Source organism: Microcaecilia unicolor, chromosome 12 (genome assembly GCF_901765095.1).
Source record: "Microcaecilia unicolor chromosome 12, aMicUni1.1, whole genome shotgun sequence".
NCBI lineage: Eukaryota > Metazoa > Chordata > Amphibia > Gymnophiona > Siphonopidae > Microcaecilia > Microcaecilia unicolor.
Window position 1 is genome coordinate 32,453,913 of NC_044042.1, and position 22,351 is coordinate 32,476,263.

General features: G+C 41.5%; 1 protein-coding gene across 2 annotated transcripts in view; it reads left to right on the forward strand.

Moving 5' to 3' along the window:
* ARHGEF12 (Rho guanine nucleotide exchange factor 12) overlaps nucleotides 1-22,351 on the forward strand; it is a 159,080-nt gene that overhangs the window by 88,997 nt on the left and 47,732 nt on the right. For both annotated transcript variants that reach the window (XM_030220358.1, XM_030220359.1), the window contains 9 exons: nucleotides 1,419-1,556; nucleotides 6,919-6,951; nucleotides 9,850-9,964; nucleotides 10,117-10,222; nucleotides 16,874-17,056; nucleotides 18,971-19,100; nucleotides 21,323-21,358; nucleotides 21,537-21,691; nucleotides 21,967-22,113. In XM_030220358.1, the coding sequence (XP_030076218.1) occupies nucleotides 1,419-1,556; nucleotides 6,919-6,951; nucleotides 9,850-9,964; nucleotides 10,117-10,222; nucleotides 16,874-17,056; nucleotides 18,971-19,100; nucleotides 21,323-21,358; nucleotides 21,537-21,691; nucleotides 21,967-22,113 (1,043 nt within the window). The remainder of the gene's footprint in view (nucleotides 1-1,418; nucleotides 1,557-6,918; nucleotides 6,952-9,849; nucleotides 9,965-10,116; nucleotides 10,223-16,873; nucleotides 17,057-18,970; nucleotides 19,101-21,322; nucleotides 21,359-21,536; nucleotides 21,692-21,966; nucleotides 22,114-22,351) is intronic.

The following is a 22,351-nucleotide window of genomic DNA, read 5'->3' on the forward strand; positions in this document are numbered from 1 at the left end:
TGTCCACAAGAGGTGTAGGGACTGGGAGTCCAAAAAGAATTGGTATAATAGATGGTGGAGAGGCTTGTCCTATGTGCCAGCAGGTGACTGTTTTTGTAGGTTAAGAACTAGATGATTATCAGTCAACCAAGAAGCTACTTTATCCAAACAGAGTTGAAAAGACTCAAATCAGTTTTGTTATTGACAGTGTAATGGCATAGGAAAATGTGGGAAAGAGGTCCTGGAAGCCAAATTTAGGGTCTTAGATAGAAAGTTGAAATCCCAAACCTCTGGGGTAGGATTTTCAGAAATGGTCCCCATTCCATGCGCAGGACCAAAGAGGCAGGCAGAGCTCTTGAGTCTCAATGCACAGATGAGGCAATGATGCAGGGAAGAGGGATTAAATTTGTTAGGAACCGGGCAGCGTTCTGGGGAAGGCTCTTCCTTAGTACCAGCAGCCAGGTTCCACCACTGTTAACTTTTAAAGGAAGCAGATCAGCTTTTAAACTAGAAAGTCACTCAGGAGCACATGGTTGAGAATGAGGTATCTGAAAGGTACTTTCAAACAACAGGGAGGTTGATAGAAAGGTTTCTTCAAAGGCAAAGGTAAGCCAGGTGCCTTTAAGGAAAGAGCAGAGTAAAGATTGCAAATTATCCATGTCAACCTGCTAAACAGCTTTCTGTATATAACCTAACTTTAGCCCCACATCCTTCACAAGAGCTCTCCTCCCACTATGGCCTCCTAGTACCAGCCCAAGGCATCCACTACCACCACCACAGGTTAGTCACCTCAAGCCTTCTCATCTTCTGGGATCCTTACAAGTCAAACACCAAGTGCAACACGTAGGCCCCCTTCCATGTCTTACAACCAAGTTTTCAAATCTTCCACACATCTACCAAGTTTGGGTTTGAATCATGATCACTTTATACAGCCGTACTATTGTTGTTAAGGCATATATACTGCCATTATAGATGGATCAAATGATTATTTTTACCACTAATCATTTTAGTTGGCTTGGAAAGATAAACGGCAAAATTAGCCATGTCAGGCTGTATACCTGGAAACCCAAGATCTACACAATGTTGACAGCTGATCCTCGAGTCACATGCTGGTAGTTGAGCTGATTGTATATGAGACTAGCTCAGTGAACCACTTGTTTTGTTGGTCCAGGAATGTGAAGCCTCGTTAGCTTTGATATAACGTAGATTTTAGCATGAACTAAAAACACATAAAAGGCACATGGATGAACATTTGTGCTCGGTAGCGGACGTTAAATGCCCTAGCACTGGAGCATTCAGATCAGTATTTAAATGGCAATAAAACTAGTGTAATAAATACTTTCCTACAGAATTCTGAGTGCTGTCTTTGGATGATATCTTTGTTGTGGTGCTTTGGAGAATTTATTTTTGTTTTATTGTCTCTTTCTTTCTTTCTTTAGACAGAAGCGCAGCATGGGATTGACATTAGCAGAAAATGAACTAGCCAGACTGGATGCTGAGCGTGTTCGTGACCAGGCCACTCTGGAGAAGGAACGACTGAGTGCCGAGCACATAATCAGCAAAATAGAGGAAGTGCTGTAAGGAGCTCCATGCCAGACACAGGCGTGTGTTGAGACATCTATTCCATGTGTGGGCAACAGTTCCATACAGTAGACAGGCCCTTCTGTTTCAGCATCCTTTCCATGCTGGGCACAGAGTGCTGTGTGTGTGCATGCATGCATGCGCACAGGAGCAAAAAGGGAGTGGGAACAGAACCAGGCTCTTCAAGGACCAACAGGAAACAGTCGAATTTTAAAATTTAATTTATTGAAAACTCTACAAGGTACCCTATTTCGGCACTGCAAGTGCCTTCCGCAGGAATCTTATTTCTTTGTCTCCAATTTCTAAACCTTTTACCAGTATCTAAAAGGTCTTTTTCAAGACCAGTACGTTTATTAACAAGTGACTCTATCCGGTAAACTTTGTCAAGTAGCTCTCGGAGACAAAGAAATAAGACTCCTGAGGAAGGCACTTGCAGTGCCAAAACAGGATACCTTGTACAGTCTCCAATAAATTGAAATTTGACTGTTTCCTGTCGGCCCTTGAAGAGCCTGGTTCTGTTCCCACTCCCTTTTTTCTCCTGTGATTATCCGTGGGACATTTGTGTTTTTTTGCCCACTTCGGTGGTCTTTTTGTTGTCTTTGCATGTGCACAAACAGATGTTGACTCTATGCCAAACAAGGATGTGCACAGGTATCTGCTTCTACTATGGGGGTGGGCAGGAGCACTGGTTCCATGCATCATGTGTCACCAGCTCATGCTGCATGTTCTCATCAGTATCATTCCTTGAATGCAGATACGTATGGGTCCATGGCTTGTGTAGTTAGGTGATACTTCCATGCCTTCCGAATTTATGTATGTAGGCATCTTTCAGTGAAAGTAGAAATTTTACTGCCACTAAGACTTGAATGAAAGAAGGAAGCTGGAGTTCTAGGAAGATAATGAACTCTGATAAAGAAAAGCTACCGAATATTAATTACAGAGAGGGTAATTCTATAAAAAGTCGCCTATTTGTGAAGGGTTAGAAGGCGCCAATTTGCAGCCTGTTTTATAAAGACATTGTTTTGATGAAATACTAGAACAAAATCTTTTAGAAATTGCGAGTGAAATGATCCCACATACAGTTGTAGCAGCTCAAGATTTGGTATAAATGAACGAGAGAGCCGTTATGTGGATAAATCGCGAATCTACCTGTGCTCTACCCAAACTCCTCCACAGTTTCATACAAGAATGTGCACTCTTGTCACTGCCCATGTTTGTTCACACAGAGTAGTTTCATGAGGCATGTCATGCACATGTAGAGGTATATATTCATGAAAATGCCTTAACAAATTTACATTCATAGACAGACTGTCCTACTTGAGGGCCACACGGGAAGCCTTAGTTGTCTAAGCTAGGTATGATCTAGCACTAGGTTTAGATATATAATTGTTATCCAGTTACAAACTTAGAGCTATAGACTATTATCAGATTATTAGGACTCATAATAATATACATAGTAAATGATGGCAGATAAATACCTGTATGGGTCTATCGAGTCTGCCAAACAAGGCGCTCTGTTCAGGTTACACCCCCATAGGCCCTGTTTAAAGTATGAAGGGCATACGATCACTGTTCCCTCTAAGCTGAACGGGAGTCCTCCACCTATAGTCCTGCCAGTGGGGGGGGGGGGGGGGGGGTGGCTGTTTCACCCTCACATTTTCAATAGTGAGGGACAGGCAAGTTGTGCAGGACTCCAGGGATCCTGCCTGTCCCTAGTGATTGAAAACAAACAAACACACACACACATATATATTTTTTTAGTTAGTTATTTCAGTGTGTTTGATATACTGCTGTGGCCTACAAAAAGGCACAAAGTGGTTTATTAAGGTACAGGTAAGAGGAAAGAATAATCCAGAGATTGGGTAAAAGAGTGGTAAATAAATCAAGAAGAGGGAGAGAAGGACATATAGACTTGAAGCACCACCTCCACTGGCAGAAATGCAGTTGGAGGACTTCCCAACTGCATATGATATACCATCCTCTTTTTATATAATGATCCTCTGTGTTTATCATGCAGTTTTGTCCCACTACCTCCATCAGGAGGGTATTCCAAGCATCCACCACACTCTCCATGAAAAAGTATTTCCTGATGTTACTGCTATGTTTGCCAGCCTGCAACCTTCGGTTCATGTCCTCTAGATTCCCTGATATAAACTAATAAAACATGCATAGAAGCTCTGTGGTCAGCATGCTCTGATAAAGGGAATTGTAGCCCTTTACCAGTGATCCTCAACCAGGTCCTTGGGACACCCAGCCAATCAGGTTTACAGAATATCCACAATAAATATGTACGAGAGAGATTTGCATACAACGAAGGCAATGTATGCAAATCTATCTCATGCATATTCATTGTGGGTATCCTGGAAATTGTTCTGGCTAGGGTTTTCCCAAGGTCTGGGTTGTTTATTAGAGCATGCTGACCACAGAGCTTCTCTGCATGCTTTATTGGTTTAAATCAGGGGTCTCAACCCGGGACACACCTAGCCAGTCAGGTTTTCGGTATATCCACAGTAAATATGCATGAGATATTGCATGCACTGCTCCACTGTATGCAAATCTATCTCATGTATATCTATTGCCACTAATTACCTCAAGGGACTACTTAATTTTAATATAGTTTTACACTGTCTTAATATCAATTTTAAAGTATCTATGTACCTAATTGACATTAATTTTAAATCAAATACACGTTCTTTATTCATATATCAAGCATACATAAAACCTTTCACTCAATATACATGTACTTAGGTTTGGTCTTTTAAGCTATATCTACTTGTACAATGAAAACTGTACTGAAGGGAAAAATATCCTGCCTAACATACCAATCTCATTCTGTTGATTGGCTTTTATTTCTGCATTTACTACCAATATGTTCTTTTGATGAGAGGCAGAATCATTTATCTTGCAATAGTTTGGTTCCATATATATTCATGCAGTATATCACTGTTTCTGCATTCTTCACCCACATTGATTCTTGAAAATATAACTGTATGCAGGTCCTCACTGTTGAAATATTCTCTCCCAATGGACAGATACAAAATCTCTGATGTTTACTTGCAGTCCCAGTCAAGTTAATGAACATTCCATCATTTATAACATCTTCATTGCTCTAAACCCGACATAGTGCCATGTTTTGCTAAGCTTCTTCAGAAGCTGAGACTTGTAAACAAAATTCTTCAATATTCTAACAGCTCACAACAGGCTAAGGATTCAATAGCAAGTGCTTCATTCAGCATCACTGCATCTCAAAAAAGATATAGTTGAATTAGAAAAGGTACAGAGAAGGTCAACAGAAATGATAAAGAGGATGGGACGACTTCCCTATGAGGAAAGGCTAAAGCGGCTAGTGCTCTTCAGCTTGGAGAAAAGATGTTTGAGGGGAGATATGATAGAGGTCTATAAAAATAATGGGTGGACTGGAACGGGTAGACATGAAACACTTGTTCTCTTTCCAAAAATACTAGGACTAGGGAACATGCAATGAAGCTACAAAGTAGTAAATTTAAAACAAATCAGAGAAAACTCAAATTTGTTGCCAGAGAATGTAGTTAAAGCAGTTATCTTAGGGGGATTTAAAAAAGATTTGGATAGCTTCCTAAAAGAATAGACTTGGGGAAAATCCACTGCTTATTTCTAGGATAAAAATAAACAACACAGCTCTATTGCAACAAAAAAACTGTTGACTTATTTGAAGGTGTCTCATACCATCACAGCGACAAGATAATGTCAATATGCTATATAAGCCCACAAGCTTGTGAATTAGTATAATCATAGACCACCTCCTACCAACCTATAGTGCACATTAACTGCATCTTGTGTAAACCTTCATACCTAAGTGTCCATATATTTACTCAAAACTCTTTTTTTTAATAAAAAAATTTTTGTTGTGCACTACTGCCAAAAATTGAAAGGCTGTTGCAATCACTCTATTGATAAAGCAAAAATCAACTTAACTTGATAGCTCAAGAAATTATTCGCCGTCTTGATGGGCTGGAGCTTATCGCATGGGGATTGGAGCCTATAGAATTTCCCGGATCCAATCAAACCCATATATGTACAATCTCCGGTATCTCTGTAAGCCCGACAGGACCCTGTTTCGCGGTCACCTGCTTTCTCAAGGGCCAGTCGTACAACGGTATCAGTCGCTGTTGAAAAATATTGGCCCTTGAGAAAGCAGGTGACCGCAAAACAGGGTCCTGTCGGGCTTACAGAGATACCGGAGATTGTACATATATGGGTTTGATTGGATCCGGGAAATTCTATAGGCTCCAATCCCCATGCGATAAGCTCCAGCCCATCAAGACGGCGAATAATTTCTTGAGCTATCAAGTTAAGTTGATTTTTGCTTTATCAATAGAGTGATTGCAACAGCCTTTCAATTTTTGGCAGTAGTGCACAACAAAAAAATTTTTATTAAAAAAAGAGTTTTGAGTAAATATATGGAAACTTAGGTATGAAGGTTTACACAAGATGCAGTTAATGTGCACTATAGGTTGGTAGGAGGTGGTCTATGATTATACTAATTCACAAGCTTGTGGGCTTATATAGCATATTGACATTATCTTGTCGCTGTGATGGTATGAGACACCTTCAAATAAGTCATCAGTTTTTTTGTTGCAATAGAGCTGTGTTGTTTATTTTTATTTGTGTATTTTTACAAAGATATTATTTGACACAGCATAGCCATTTTTGGTTTCTTTTTTTGATATTGTATTATTTCTAGGATAAGCAGCATAAAATGTATTGTACTGTTTTGGGATCTTGCTAGGTACTTGTATCCTGGATTGGCCACTGTTGGAAACAGGATGCTTGGGCTTGATGGACCTTTGGTCTGTCTCAGTATGACAACACTCATGTACTTATATTTAAAATATATGTCAACAAGGTGCATAGTTAATTTGTTATTAGATGTATATTTATTGGGAATATCCTGAAAACTTGACTGACTAGATGTGTCCCGAGGACTGGGTTGAGATCCTATGGTTTAAATTAAGTTTGGGTGTGAATAATAGGCCCTACTCTTTTCAGATAGACAGAATATCAATTACAATCTGGAATATTTTTTTCAAAATCAGGGGTCCTCAATCCAGTCCTCGGGACACACCTATCTAGTCAGGTTTTCAGTATGAATATGCATGAGTTAAATTTGCATGCATTACCTCCCTTGGATGCAGATTTATCTCTTTTATGTTCATTGTGGATATCCTGAAAACCTGATTGGCTGGGTGTGTGCTGAGGACTAGGTTGAGAACCCCTGATATAGACAAGTGTGTGACTATTATTTTTAGAGAAGCTTCAGTATGACAGTTTAATTCATGTGTAATGCGTGGCTCTGACTTTTGTACTCTTTCTCTTTAGGATGACATCTCAGCCCCTGGAGGAGGAAAAAAGGTAACCCAAATCTAAATCTAAACTGCAGTGTCTATGCCCCAAGACATAGTGATCATCCCCTCCCAGCCCATTAAATCCCTTCCACCCCTGACAGCTACAGAACTCACAAGGGCTCCAGAAGTCACAGCTCCCACTCCCTTGTGAGTTCTTTTGCAGCCTGATCCTTTGATTATCTGTTGATTAATGTTTTTGAATTGATTTATATTTTTATGGGTTTTTTAATTTTATTTTTTATTTATTAACTTGCACTAAAAATTACAAGAATAAGCCTTGTAGAGAAAATGAGGTAATGGCATCATATACTACAGATTTCAAAGAGAACAAAATCCTACATCAGAAATAAACTGCAAATACCCCCTACTAAGCCACCAAACAAGGAGGAGGAGCTCAGCAGAGAATACAAGGAAACTGGAATTCAAAAAGAAATTAGAAAAATGTCATATTGGAAAGGCCAGACAATCATTAATCTGGTTATTAAACTTAAACCAGGTATGTCACTGTTCCACCATCAGGACTTATAGCTATTGAGGTCCTTCTACTAAGGTGCGCTAACAAATTTAGCGTGTGCGCCGAACGATTAGCTCACACTACACGGTAAGACACCCATAGGAATATAATGAGTGTCTCATCATTTAGCACACGCTAATCATTAGTGTGCACTAAATCCATTAGCTTACCTTAGTAAAAGGACCCCATTGACTTTGGAGAAAACTCAAGAGAAATTCTTTCAGTTACAATGAGTCAGAGGAAATATATCATACATTAGAAATTTTCACTAGACATTTTGCTGGATATGTAAGAAAACATTATCCATCCTGACTAATAACTTTTAACATAGATTAATGGGTTGTGTCCCTCTATCAGCAGATGGAGACATCTGCAATTTAGAAACAAAAATATAAGACTAAAGTTTTATACAATACAAAACAAGAAAAAGCTGCAGGTCTAACTGGCTGTTAGCATTCTGTGAGAGCGAAATTAAGTTATAGAGGCAGATTTGGTACTTATCCCTTGGGCAGAAGAATGTTCAGTCCTCTTAGCAGCCAGAAACATTGATATATGTAAAGGTTAAAAAAATTAGTGGCTTGAAACTTAATTATACACTTGCATGGAAATTTAAGAACAAATACTGCTCCTATCTGTACAACAGGAGGTCAGGACTTGCTTCCTCCTCTTCTGGGTCTTCCTAGCCAAATCAGGAAACATGGAAATTCTAAAGAAATGAAATAACATCTCTCTGTGTCTAAAGAACAATTTTAGGAGCCCTTCTCTAAGGCTAAAGTCACTATCAAAGTAGTGGAAGAGCATTGCTTAGAAAGTGAAGCCTCAAGCAAATTTGTAGCATCTAATTTATCAGTATCAGGCTCATTTTCAAAAGAGATAGACGTCCAAAAAGTGACATAAATCAGCACTTGGACGTCCATCTCACAGAGATGTCCAAATCGGTATAATCAAAACCGGATTTTGGACGTATTTCTCGGAAGTCCGTCTCAAGGATGTCCAAATCTCAAGGAGGCGTATCGGAGGCATGTTTGAGGCAGGAACTTGGGCGTTCCTAAGACTTGGACGTGTTTGAACCATAATGGAAAAAAGCAAAGACATCCGAGACTAAAACTTGAACGTTTTCACCTAGACCTGTTTTTATTACGAATAAGACACATAAAGGTGCCCGAAATGACCAGACCTCCCCTTACTCCCCCAGTGGTCACTAACCCCCTCCCACCCTCAAAAAGCATGATTAAAAATATTACTTGCCAGCCTCAGATGCCATACTCAGGTCCATGACAGCGCATGCAGGTGCCTGGAGTAGTTTAGTAGTAGGTGCAGTGCACTTCAGACAGGTGGACCCAGACCCATACCCCCCTACCTGTTACATTTGTGAAGGAAACAGCGAGCCCTCCAAAAACCACCAGATACCCTCCGTACCTACATATAAGTACCTCCCTCACCTGTAAGGGCTATGGTAGTGGTGTACAGTTGGAGGTAGTGGGTTATTTTTTTTTTTTTTGGGAGGGGGGGCTCAACACACAAGGTAAGGGAGTTGTGTACCTGGGAGCATTTTATGAAGTCCACTGCAGTGCCCCCTAGAGTGCCTGATTGAAGTCCTGGCATGTCAGGGGGACCAGTCTACTAAAAATGCTGGCTTCTCCCACGTCCAAATAGAATTTGCATGTTTTAGACTTGGACGTTTTTGTTTTCGAAAATGGCCGAAAATCAAAGACGTCCAAATCCAAGGATGTCCATGGTATTTTCGAACACAGAGATGGACATCCATCTTTTTTCGAAAATGACCACCGCCTCTGAATTTGGACATCTTTGTAAAACATCCAAATTCACACTTAGACATTTCTTTCGAAAATGTCCCTCTGTATCTGGTAAATCCATATCCTGTTGCCGTGGAGCTTTTTTCTTTGTTGGTAAATAATCAGTCCGGACTAATGGTGGAAAATTAGTCTCCCCTTTTGTTTTGCCTGTTTTACACATAGGTGTGTTTAGTCCCTTTCTATTTACAGTAAATTAGTTTGTTTTTTGTGTTTTTTTTATATTGCCCAAATGGGTACATTACTTAGAGGGAAAACTTTAAATTAATATCAGGATTCATGATCTCAGTAGAGATTATTCTTTGCTTGTACCAGTAGAAAACTCATTTCTTGTCTAACAACCTCAGATACTACATAGGTGTGAAAGCCTTTGTTGTGTTGCAGATAAAAATACCTGAGAAATGCAGATGTGTGCCAGTGACACCACTTTCTGCCTGTCAACCTGCATTTCCAGTTTTGTTCCTTTGGAAAGTCATTGGCTCTCTCTCTCTTTAGGGTCTTAATTTGGAGGATTGACTTTTTGCTTAGGTCCAATAGCTGTGTTTTTTTCATACAAGTTCTAATTCCCATGTCACAGTTCAACAATGCAGTATGTGATCCTGACCTACATGAAACATCTGGGTGTAAAAGTTAAGGAACCACGTAACTTGGAGCAGAAGCGTGGCCGGATCGGGTTACTACCCAAGATCAAGGTAATGTCATCAGAGTGTGCTGTTTTCTCCAGCATTGTAGCTTTCCTCTCTTACATATCTGTGCTTTCATCCTTTGGTTAGGTTGTTGCAGTGTTTTAAAAGAAGAGTGAGTACGGCAGAAAAATGTTTACTTTGTCATGTGTTGATTGCAGCAAAGTATTAAGAAAGAGAAGGAGAATGATGACAAAGTGAAGAGAAGAGTCTTCCCCAATATCCTGGGGCCTCCTAGGAGACCAAGCCGCCATGACAGCAGTGCAAGTATGCCAATTTATTCTTTGCCTTGGTACTCTGACAGTTTGTTGCCAATCTGAAGGCAAAGTCGTGGAGGCTGAGGTCCAATCCACAAGCACTCTTTTTCCACTTAGTCATGTGAAATTTTCTTTGCAATAGCTTGATGCCACTGAATGGGCCTGGGTGGGTACAGGCACACCTATTGGCAGCTCCTCACTCTCCTCTTCTCTGCTAGTGGACCATTAACTCCCCCCCCCCCCTTCTCTGAACCCCCATCCCTCCCTGGTGTACCTCAGAGACATTGCTGATAGCCACAGCATTTCATACTCCCTGCCTGTGCTAGCCTCTCAGCTTCCCTCTGCTGCGTCCTGCCAGTGAAGAAACGGGAAGTAACATCAGCGAAGGTGGGATGCAGCAGAGGAAAATTGCAGGATCAGCACAGGCAGCAAATATGAAACACTGCGGCTGCCGGTGATGTTTCTAAGGTACACCAGGAAGGGACGGGGGATTCAGAGAGGAGGCGATGGCAATCTGTCAGTGGGGGGAGGGGGAGAGAAATGTAGACATGTTGGGACAGGGTGGGGGTGGGTGGGAAGGAAGACAGGAAGAGATGTTGGATGTGGGGAGAGGAGTGCAGAATGAAAAAAAAAAAACACCCTGTATTTTATATTTTGGGTGGGGAGTTGGAAGGGTTGAGGTGAGGGTTGGAAGGACCTACAAAAATGGCAGGTCTGGCTATGCCACTGCTTGATGCCAGTGCTGCTGTACTTAATTAGCATCCAGGATTCCTTTGCCATCTTGTGGCTTACCCGTTTTGTAAACTTTCTGTTTTGCATCTTTAAGGGCATCATGTTGATAATATTCTCTTAGGTAACAAAATATTACAAGTGGAAATGAAAGAGGAAACCAAATGGTGTCCTACAGATGATACTGGGCAATGAAAGCTGAAATACCTTTGACCTTTAAAAATATATATCTCATGCAAACTCCTGAATAAAGGAATTAATCACATTAACCAGGGTAGGTTGGTACAGACTGGTATAGAGAGAGAACTGTGAACTAGGGTTACACCAAAATGGTACCTGGTAGGACGGCAAACAGTAACTTGGATAACTTTTATCTCAAATGTTGTTTCCAAGGTTGTACACTCATTTTGCATTCTGTAAGGTCTGTATTCAACTTCCAGCTGCTTCCTTTCCAGCAGAAACTTGGATTTTTTTTTTGTTGTCAAAGTAGTAATGAAAAGATAATGTAGCATGCAACCCTTCCAGAACATGAGTTCCTTTTTCAAATGGAAATTTCTCATTCAATTTACTTACATTTAGGGAGGAAATTATTAATGGGCTACCGTTGACATGTTATTTTTACTGCTAACACCAGTTATTAGTAACTAAGTCTCACTGCATAAAATGGGAGCTGTGCTAAAATAGCACAAGTTAATGGTAAAGTAACACATCTTAATAGTAGCCCACACTGATAACTACATCTCTTTAGCTTATCAGTAGTCAGCTTAAATAATGATTGTTGCGATAGTCCGGGTCTTGCCACGACTGAGTAAGTGGAACTGAGGTTTCTGCCATCTTGCTGTGGCTTTCTTCAGGGTATGCTGTGAAGTCTGCAGTTTGTCTTTATACAGTGGGTTCTCAAACATGATTAGTTGGGGGTTTGAGGTGGTGGTTTCCTCAGGAAGGCAGGGGATTTCAGTTGGAAATTGAGGCAGGAAAAGTCCATTAGTAACAAATCTGAAGTTTGGCAGAAAAGTTTGCTGGTTATGACTATCAATTATGGCAGGAAATAAGGCTGGAAATTAATTGAAATAGTTCAGAATCTGGAGGGGGAGGAATTTCTGTAGTCATATTCTGAAACTTTGGGAAGGGGGAAAAAAGTCCCTTTTGCACTAAATGAGTGGCTGCCATGCTTTGTTTAAGATGAGCCCTTTTTCTCCATTGAAACTATCTTGCTATCTCGATTGGTTCTGCTCAGGTGGTACAGAAATTGCAGTTGCACAGATGGGTGATCAATACTGATGAGCCACTTGAGCCTTTCTCAGAGTTTGGAATACCTAGGGGCCCAATTTGAAACCCACCTGGGGAAGGCATTTTTATCCAGTCACAGGATGCTGAAGCTCCAGGAGCAGGTGAGTAGTCTTATAGCCAGGAAAGCCCCAGAAAATTGGAACTATATGCCTGTTCTGGGGTCAAAGGTGGCAACCCTGAACTTACTCCCGTGAGCTCGAGTCCACATGCACCCCCTGCAGACTTCACTTTTGTCCCACTAGTCACCACAGCTCCAGAGTTACGACATTCACCTCCCCTTGCCAGAGGAGGCCAAAGTCAGTTTGGGATGGTGTTTAGTTCCTTGGAATTATTTGAGTGGATAGTCCTTATCATGGATGCCCAGTCTCCTGGGCTGGGGATCTCATTGTCAGGGTCAGTTGGCACAAGGACATTGGTGAGTGGCGGAGGCACTGTAGTCAATCACCCACCTGGTGACAGGAGCTATCAAGAGAGCCCTGCTCGTCTTTGAGCATCAGGGTAATTTCAGACAAAGCTACAGCCATGGCTTATGTCAGTGTTCAGGGGCTCATGAAGAACTGTCCCGAAGCATTGATGCTGGTCTAATGGGCAGAGAGGCACAGCTAGCAGTGCACATAGTGGAGACTGAGAATGTTCAGGTAGATTATTTGAGCAGAAAAGTTCTGGATCCTGGAGAATGGTCCCCATAGTGGAAGGCTCTTTGCCAGGATCACCAGCAAATTAGGAAACCAGGTGATGGAATTGATGGCATGAAACTGGAATGCCAAGGCTCCAGTTACAGGCTTGGCTGAGGTTGATGCCCTTCTGCAAGCATTACCTATATCTGGCCTTCTGTATGTGTTCCTACTGTGGCTGATGATAGGTTAGGTGCTGTGGAGAGTAGCGGCGCACTCGGGGCTGGTGATTCTGGCAGCACCAGATTGACCAAGGTGTCCCTGATATGCAGACCTGGTGCAGCTTCAGCTGGAGGAAGGATTAAGGTTCCTTCAGGACAGAGGGTCTACATCGGGGTCCAGTATCCATGAAAGACCCATCACCCTTCTCTCTTACAGTTGGACTTGAGAGGTCATGTTTGAGGTGCAAAGGGTTACGCAGAACTGGTAATCGCTATACTCCTGCAGGCACAGAAGTGATCTACGATTTTTGCGGATATTTGAAGGCTGGTGCACAGGCCAGAGTTCCAGGTGTCTGTAGCCCAGATCTTGTTGTTTTTAAAGGAAGGACTTAAGGGCCTATCCTTGGCCTATTTGAGAGTTCATATCATGACATTACTCTGTGTTCTCGATGGTTTGCAAAGACATCCTTTTGCAGATCATTCTGACATTCTACAGTTTCTTAAAGTGTGCACCTCAAACCTCTACAGCATCTGGTTGTGCTGGAGTGGAATATCAGCCTCATCTTGCAAACACTGGTGATGCCACCCTATTTATTTATTTATTTATTTATTTATTTATTTATTTCATTTGTATCCCTGAGCCCTTGTGCCCAATTCCATGAAAGATCTTACCCTAAAAGTGGTCTTTATGTTCTCCATTTGCTCAGCCAGAAGGATTTCAGAATTGAAAGCCCTCTCATGCAGAAACCCCTTCTCTACAAGCTGCTCCCTCCTTTCTTCTGAAAATGGTTTTGACATTTCATCTTAACCAATTGTGTGGTTTTTGTTTGTTGTCCTGTAGGGAAGACTGGGAGAGAGAGTTTAATATATCTGGAGTGTCTGGATGTCCAGATAGCCTTATTACTTTACTTGTACAGTGGGGGAAATAAGTATTTGATCCCTTGCTGATTTTGTAAGTTTGCCCACTGACAAAGACATGAGCAGCCCATAATTGAAGGGTAGGTTATTGGTAACAGTGAGAGATAGCACATCACAAATTAAATCCGGAAAATCACATTGTGGAAAGTATATGAATTTATTTGCATTCTGCAGAGGGAAATAAGTATTTAATCCCTCTGGCAAACAAGACCTAATACTTGGTGGCAAAACCCTTGTTGGCAAGCACAGCGGTCAGACGTCTTCTGTAGTTGATGATGAGGTTTGCACACATGTCAGGAGGAATTTTGGTCCACTCCTCTTTGCAGATCATCTCTAAATCATTAAGAGTTCTGGGCTGTCGCTTGGCAACTCACAGCTTCAGCTCCCTCCATAAGTTTTCAATGGGATTAAGGTCTGGTGACTGGCTAGGCCACTCCATGACCCTAATGTGCTTCTTCCTGAGCCACTCCTTTGTTGCCTTGGCTGTATGTTTTGGGTCATTGTCGTGCTGGAAGACCCAGCCACGACCCATTTTTAAGGCCCTGGCGGAGGGAAGGAGGTTGTCACTCAGAATTGTACGGTACATGGCCCCATCCATTCTCCCATTGATGCGGTGAAATAGTCCTGTGCCCTTAGCAGAGAAACACCCCCAAAACATAACATTTCCACCTCCATGCTTGACAGTGGGGACGGTGTTCTTTGGGTCATAGGCAGCATTTCTCTTCCTCCAAACACGGCGAGTTGAGTTCATGCCAAAGAGCTCAATTTTTGTCTCATCTGACCACAGCACCTTCTCCCAATCACTCTCGGCATCATCCAGGTGTTCACTGGCAAACTTCAGACGGGCCGTCACATGTGCCTTCCGGAGCAGGGGGACCTTGCGGGCACTGCAGGATTGCAATCCGTTATGTCGTAATGTGTTACCAATGGTTTTCGTGGTGACAGTGGTCCCAGCTGCCTTGAGATCATTGACAAGTTCCCCCCTTGTAGTTGTAGGCTGATTTCTAACCTTCCTCATGATCAAGGATACCCCACGAGGTGAGATTTTGCGTGGAGCCCAGATCTTTGTCGATTGACAGTCATTTTGTACTTCTTCCATTTTCTTACTATGGCACCAACAGTTGTCTCCTTCTCGCCCAGCGTCTTACTGATGGTTTTGTAGCCCATTCCAGCCTTGTGCAGGTGTATGATCTTGTCCCTGACATCCTTAGACAGCTCCTTGCTCTTGGCCATTTTGTAGAGGTTAGAGTCTGACTGATTCACTGAGTCTGTGGACAGGTGTCTTTCATACAGGTGACCATTGCCGACAGCTGTCTGTCATGCAGGTAACGAGTTGATTTGGAGCATCTACCTGGTCTGTAGGGGCCAGATCTCTTACTGGTTGGTGGGGGATCAAATACTTATTTCCCTCTGCAGAATGCAAATAAATTCATATACTTTCCACAATGTGATTTTCCGGATTTAATTTGTGATGTGCTATCTCTCACTGTTACCAATAACCTACCCTTCAATTATGGGCTGCTCATGTCTTTGTCAGTAGGCAAACTTACAAAATCAGCAAGGGATCAAATACTTATTTCCCCCACTGTAGGTAACCAATGAGTTTCACAGATCCAACCTTGTTTTTGTGTTTGGCGGTCACAGGAAGGGTGAGTTGGCTATGAAGGCATCCAAAACTTGTTGGAGTAAGGAAGTGTTGTTGGCATGTATGCTCAAGGGCGCAAAGAACTGAAGGGCCTGTGGGCTCACTTGACCAAGGGGATGGCTGCGTCATGAGTGGAAGCACAACTGATTTCACCATCTGAGATTTGCAGAGCTGCCATATGGTCAACTTTTACATTCATTTTTGAAGCATTACAGGCTGGACATTCAGGCCAGAGAAGATGCAAGCTTTGGGGCAAGAGTTCTCTCACCTTCTTCCTGCCCAGTTTAGTGAGTGCTTTGCTACATTCCATATATTCTGGACTGATATGGTAATACGAAAAGGAAGAAAAAATTTGGTCTTGCCTGATAATTTTCTTCCCCCAGTCCAACCAGACCAATCCAGATGCCCACCCTGTCTTATTTTGGTCGAAGCAAGGCTTCTCATTCTCTCTATTCCATCTTCTGTGAGTATATTGTATGAGGAGGAGTCTGGGTTTCTTGGATCCTCAGGAGTTGGAGGTTCTGGGTTGCAGGTTCTGGGTGAGGGTTCCTGGAATTCCTCTCCAAATGCTGGGAAGAGGATTTTTTGGATTAGTTTTGATACAGCAGTACTGGGGAGCTGTGCCTGCACAGTGGTTAGTTTAGGGCAGGCTTTGCAGCTCTGTAGCCTGTTGGCAGCAAGCATAACCTACATGTTCTGGACTGGTCTGGTTGGATTCAAGGAAAGAAAATTATCAGGTAAGACTAATTTTTTTCTATACTGTTTTTCTAACAAAATCAAAACCGTTTACAACAGTATAATATTAAAGGGATATTAAAGGCATTGGTGCACTCTAGTAAATCTAGCCTCAGGTTTCTACAAGGGTAAATAATACTGCAGACCTTCTGAGTTACATGTAATATGAGGTGGTTAGAGCTTAGGACAAAGATTCAGGATATCAGTAAGAATTGCATCTATTTTAGAATGCAATATCCCACTTGACTGTTCGGACTTGAGGCAAATAATGCGCTAATGGGAAAATTAATGTATGGCCATTAATTCAAAAAATAGAAAAATCGGCCATAGCTATGTGGTAAAAATGGCCTTAGTGCGTGGGAATGATCTGCGTAAGGATGTGTTAAGATCACTTTTTTCTGCAGTTTGGTAAAAGGGCCCCTAAGAGAGACATGAGGTTTGAAAAAATGATATTTACGTGAGACTCGGCTGGGTCTAACTGTAGAATTATAACCTATGTATATATTTAGTTGGCAGAGCTATGGAAATGCATAAGCAACGTCACCCAAAGCACTTATCTCCATCATCATCCAGCAGCCCTGAACCTGCTGATTCAGGAAAGATGCGCCAGAGTGAGAGTACCGATATCAATCCCATCTCTCCCCTTACTGCAGGGATCTACAGCTCCCCAGAGGGAAACAAGGACGAGACTGGTGAGTAAGAAACACCGAGCAGATAGGATAGAGCAAACAAGTTGATCAGTGAGGACAGTTCTGAAATAAACTCCAACTGAAGCATAATGGTTGCAGTTTACTGGTTGCTATAAACATTGTTGACTAGCATCTGTTTTCTAACCTCCCCCGATATTTAACCACAGCAGTCACCGGTTTTGAAAACGCTGTCCACTGTATTAAATATAATCCAGATAAGAGCCAGTTTTGAATATTTGTATCCAGCATGAACTGGCAGCCTATGCAGTTAGCGGTGATATTAAAGCCACTAACTGGGTAAAGTTAGACGGCTGTTTTGCTGTCCTAACTTAGGGGTCCTTTTACCAAGCTGTGGTAAAAAGGGCCCTGCGGTAGCGGTGGGGGTCATTTTTGCCGTGTACCAGGGCCCTTTTTACTGAAGTGGGTAAAAAGCCCCTAAAAAAGACAAGGCCATGCAGTAAGATTATTCTTATTGCATGGCCATGCTGGAGGGAGCACTTACTGCCACCCATTGAGGTGGCAGTAAGGGCTCCTGCAGTAACCCGGCGGTTAGCACCACGCTAGAAATTATGCAATAAGTTTCTGTAACGCCGGAAATGGGGCATGCTCGAGGCGGAACTACTGCTGGCGACCGCGTTGGGCCAGTGGAAGTTCCAGGTTGCCACGCAGCAATCCGTTAGTAAAAGGGGCCCCTTAATCCGGATAATTATCCGGTTAGCAAACTGAATATCCCCACTATTTGGGTAATCTCCAGCTCCACCCAAGCTCTATCCCTGGACCACCCTAACACTATCCGGTTAGTGCTGAGATGGTCAGAGGAAGTATTCAACAGCAATGTCTGGTTAGTTCCACTGGCTGGCACTTACCCAGTTAGCAGCAACTGCTAGCCAAACAAGTAGCTTTTTAATATTGACCCCTAGATCTTTTGTGATGAGATGTTTGTAAGTATTTCATTTTAAATCAGATGACATCTAATTACAATGAAAGATACTTGTGCACAGTATTGACAAAATTAATCGGAGATGCAGGAGTAAACATAGTAACATAGTAAATGACAGCAGATAAAGACCTGAACGGTCCATCCAGTCTGCCCAAAAAGATAAACTCATTGCATGGTATGTGATACTTTATATGTATACTCGAGTTTGATTTGTCCTTGCCACCCAATCTCCGCTAAGATTCTGTGGATCTATTCCTTCTAAACCAGATTCCATTGTGTTTATCCCACACGTCTGAATTCCATTACCGTTTTCATCACCACCTCCCGCGGGAGGGCATTCCACTGCCTGATTAGCGCTGGGTATAAACTGGTGCTACAAAAATTAAAAATTTTTGTAGTGCTGGAAATGCTGGGGCTGGGAACTACCACCAAGCTTCTGCAGTAGCCGGCGGTACTTCCCTTTTAGCAAGCGGTAGGCCCGTATTGGGCTTACCACCGCTTTGTAAAAGGGCCTCTAAATGACCTACACATTTATCCTTGTGGCCTTTACCTACACATAAACTGATTGCAAGCGGTCTTGTATGATGCACAAAAATAGATGTAAGTCGGATAATGTTTAGAGTGAATAGCTGTGGATCATACTTCTAAAACTGTTATAGTTTTTAACATTTTATGTACAGTAATCTTTTCAATCTTGTTAAATCTTATGGTCTATTTACATTTTGTAACTGGTACGATCTTTCCCTGTATTGTTCTCTGCCTAGAACTTAATGGTTAAGTGGATTATAAATATCAAAATTAAATTAAAACTGTATAGCAGCCAGTGCTATGACAGCATTGTACGATTGACTCTTTGACTTATGGCTCATATTTTCTCACGTCACCCGCAAGTCTTCAATCTTTTTTAATCTAGAGGTACTGGACTATGCTTTTTCTTATACAGCACATCTAAGGGGTTTTTTTTTTCTTAATCTCAGGTCTGAAACAGACTGAAGTGTTGTCCTCTTCTGATTCTTGTGATAGCACACCACGCACATCCAGCACTATTTTTGATTTCCCTTCTCCTCCACTGGAACATTTGCATGAAGATCAAAGAGAATTTGAGAGGTAATTTAAAGGTGTTCCACTGTATAGCAGTAGTAAGCATATTTGGGGTATATGGGCTTCAAGTTAAGTAAAGAGGAGCTCTTTGTGAACATCCAGCTTTCCATATGCATAGCAGTGCCTACTATGCTGTAACTAGAGATTAATTATTTACCCCCTCATTCTATAATCTTATTGCCAAAATATAAGCATTATTTGCGCACTAAGATTATAAAACACTAGCACTTATGCAAGTTTGCTACATTCATGTACATAAGTGCACTGTGCGTGCTCAGCAGTATTCTAGAATGTGAGTGCACGGGGCGCATAGCACATAACTGCAAAGGGATGTTGAAAGGGGGAGGCACATGGGCGGGTCCCACACTTACATGAATAACTTACAGAATCCTATAAGTTACATGCAAAAATGTAACATTAACACCTGTCTTGTTTATGGTATGATAGCACTTAAATGCCAACTTACGCTCTATTCTGTAATGGAATCTGGGTTCCCAGATGCTGTTGTAAAATTTGTGCTCAGTGCTTAACATTTTGGTTTTCAAATTTGGGCAGCTTTTATAGAATGGCCTCCTTAGTAACTGACTGTTGTGGCAGTTTGTATTCTTGGAAAATCCACCCTCACTCTACCCCAAATTCAGCTCCCATATTATATTTCAGTGAGATTTTCAGCCTGATAGTGTCTGTATAAGGGCTGAAAATAAGCCACTGATGAACATACACTATAAATTTATTTATTTATTTTATTGCATTTGTATCCCACATTTTCCCACCTTTTTGCGGGCTCAGTGTGGCTTACAATAAGATATGAATAATGGAAATACATTTGTTATAGCTTGGTTATGGATTACATTGTACAGAGTTATGCGAGACATTCGAATATCATTAGGAATATAACAATGGGACATCAACATAGAAACATTGGCTTTCAGTATCAGGCTCACTTGTGTTTATTTTTCTGATCTTTTCATTGTAGGATCCCACATTTTAGTTCTTCCTGGATGTCCTGCCATTATATCTGACCTCTGTGTATATTTGTTATTTCTTTTTTTTTTTTTTTTTTTTTCATTTTAAAGGGCATTGTCAATGCTGCCTTTCAGGGACTTTCACTTATTTTATTTCGGCCAGATAGTTTCCCCTTGCTTCTTTGGGCTTCCTACAAAATGTATTGGACTGCAGTGTCATGAACCTTCATTTGCCACTGCACATCATTCATCACAGTGACATTCCTGGAAGCCTGTAACTGTGGGTCCCAATTGTGGTCACTAGTTACCACTCCCTCCACAGTATTCCCAGTCAACCTCAGGAGCAGAAGATCAAACCCACATATGGGACCCAGGTCTTCTGCATGGCACTGCACACACTACTACTCAGTCAGCCTTGATTATTATGATGGGGATTTGAAATCCTTCTTTCTCGGTGCTGTGTCCCAAACGGCTGCTATGGTTGTCAAGAACTTTGCTTACCCTCCTGCACAAGCCAGGAGTTCTAATTCTAGTCTAATTTTTAGCCCTGGAGTGAGTTTATTTATCAAATTTGATATTCCACTTACAATCAAATTTCTAAAGTAGATGACAATAATTATAACAATAATAAAGGGAAAGGGAAATGGGACTTGATATACCACCTTTCTGAGGATTTTGCAACTACATTCAAAGCGGTTTACATATATTCAGGTACTTATTTTGTACCAGGGGCAATGGAGAATTAAGAGACTTGCCCAGAGTCACAAGGAGCTGCAGTGGGAATTGAACTCAGTTCCCCAGGATCAAAGTCCACTGCACTAACCACTAGGCTACTCCTCCACTAAAATCTATCAAAACTATAGTTACAGTGCAACAAAATAAATCAATATATGATCAAATAACAAGCACATTTATAATACCTATTGAAAAATATAGGCTTTAAGAACATTATGAGGCATATTTTCAAAGCACTTAGCCTCCCAAAGTGCTTTGAAAATATGCCTCTATGAGATCTTAATTATGAATGCTCTGAGCAAACCTCCAAGGAACGTTCATACCAGAGAATTGGAACATTCCTGCAGATGAATTGCATGCTTTTTATGTGGTATTTTACACTTCCCTATACTGGACTCTGAATAGTTATTTCATTAGCAAGTTCAGGAATTTAAAGGAACTGTGCTAACTAAAATGGGAGTTGTGTGTTTTATATGGGTGTATTCATCTGAGTGGTTTATGACTTCATTTATGTTTTCTTATGTTTAGATTAACTGACCTGGGTACACCTAAATCATTCAGAAAGTAAGTATTGTATGAGAGAGTTGGTTTAAATACTTTAACGGAAAAGAGTAGCTATTATTTCTTTGGAAACATTCCACTTACAAGGAAATTATTCCTTAATCATCTTTACTGGCAGGAGGGCTAAGCAGCCTTTATAGCAATCGGTGCATAGAATCTTACATGTGTGTTCTATTTTTAGGCTGGACAGTGTGGGATTTGGGGATATTCAGAGTGAGGATGAGCTGTATGACTTTGACATGGAAACAGATCCTCCCAATTGGCAGCAGCTTGTGGGTCGGGAAGTTCTGCGGGGTCTGAAACCACATGAGATTAAACAACAAGAAGTGATTCATGGTGAGGAGGGACAAGGGATGCTGCATGGGCTCAGAATTTCAAGGGGTATCCCAGGGCTCTTTAATTTATATTCATTGTCAAATAAATGAGTACTCTAGATAGAAGCAGCTTGTGACTGCATTGGCCAGTTTGTGACAAATTGTAACCATGTGAGCTAGTTTTAAGCAAAGACTTACTAGTCAAGTGGACCGCTCTGTGGCTTCTTTTCTGTACAAATTTCATCAGGGCTTCACATCATTAGATCAGTAGCCATTGTATCTCCTTTACCCATACAGAACTGTTCTACACAGAACGTGCTCATGTACGCAAGTTAACTGTCCTGGATCAGGTGTTCTACCAGCGCATCTCCCGAGAGGGTATTCTACCAGTTTCTGACATACGCAGCATCTTCTCAAACCTGGACGAGATATTAATGCTCCATGGTGAGAGTAATTGAATGGCATCTTTACCTTCTCTTGCATACCTGTTTGCATACGTCCTCAAGTAAATCCCAAGGTTTAAGTGCATCATCCTGCCTCCAGCCTGTAGTCGGCTTTCAAGAAACATCCAAGCTGCAATCATGTATTTGTATGCAACAGTGCCTTACTGTCCCTCATTGCTGTACATATAAAGTATCTCATTTATCTCATATTTGTTATGTTAAGATGTTTTTCTCACATT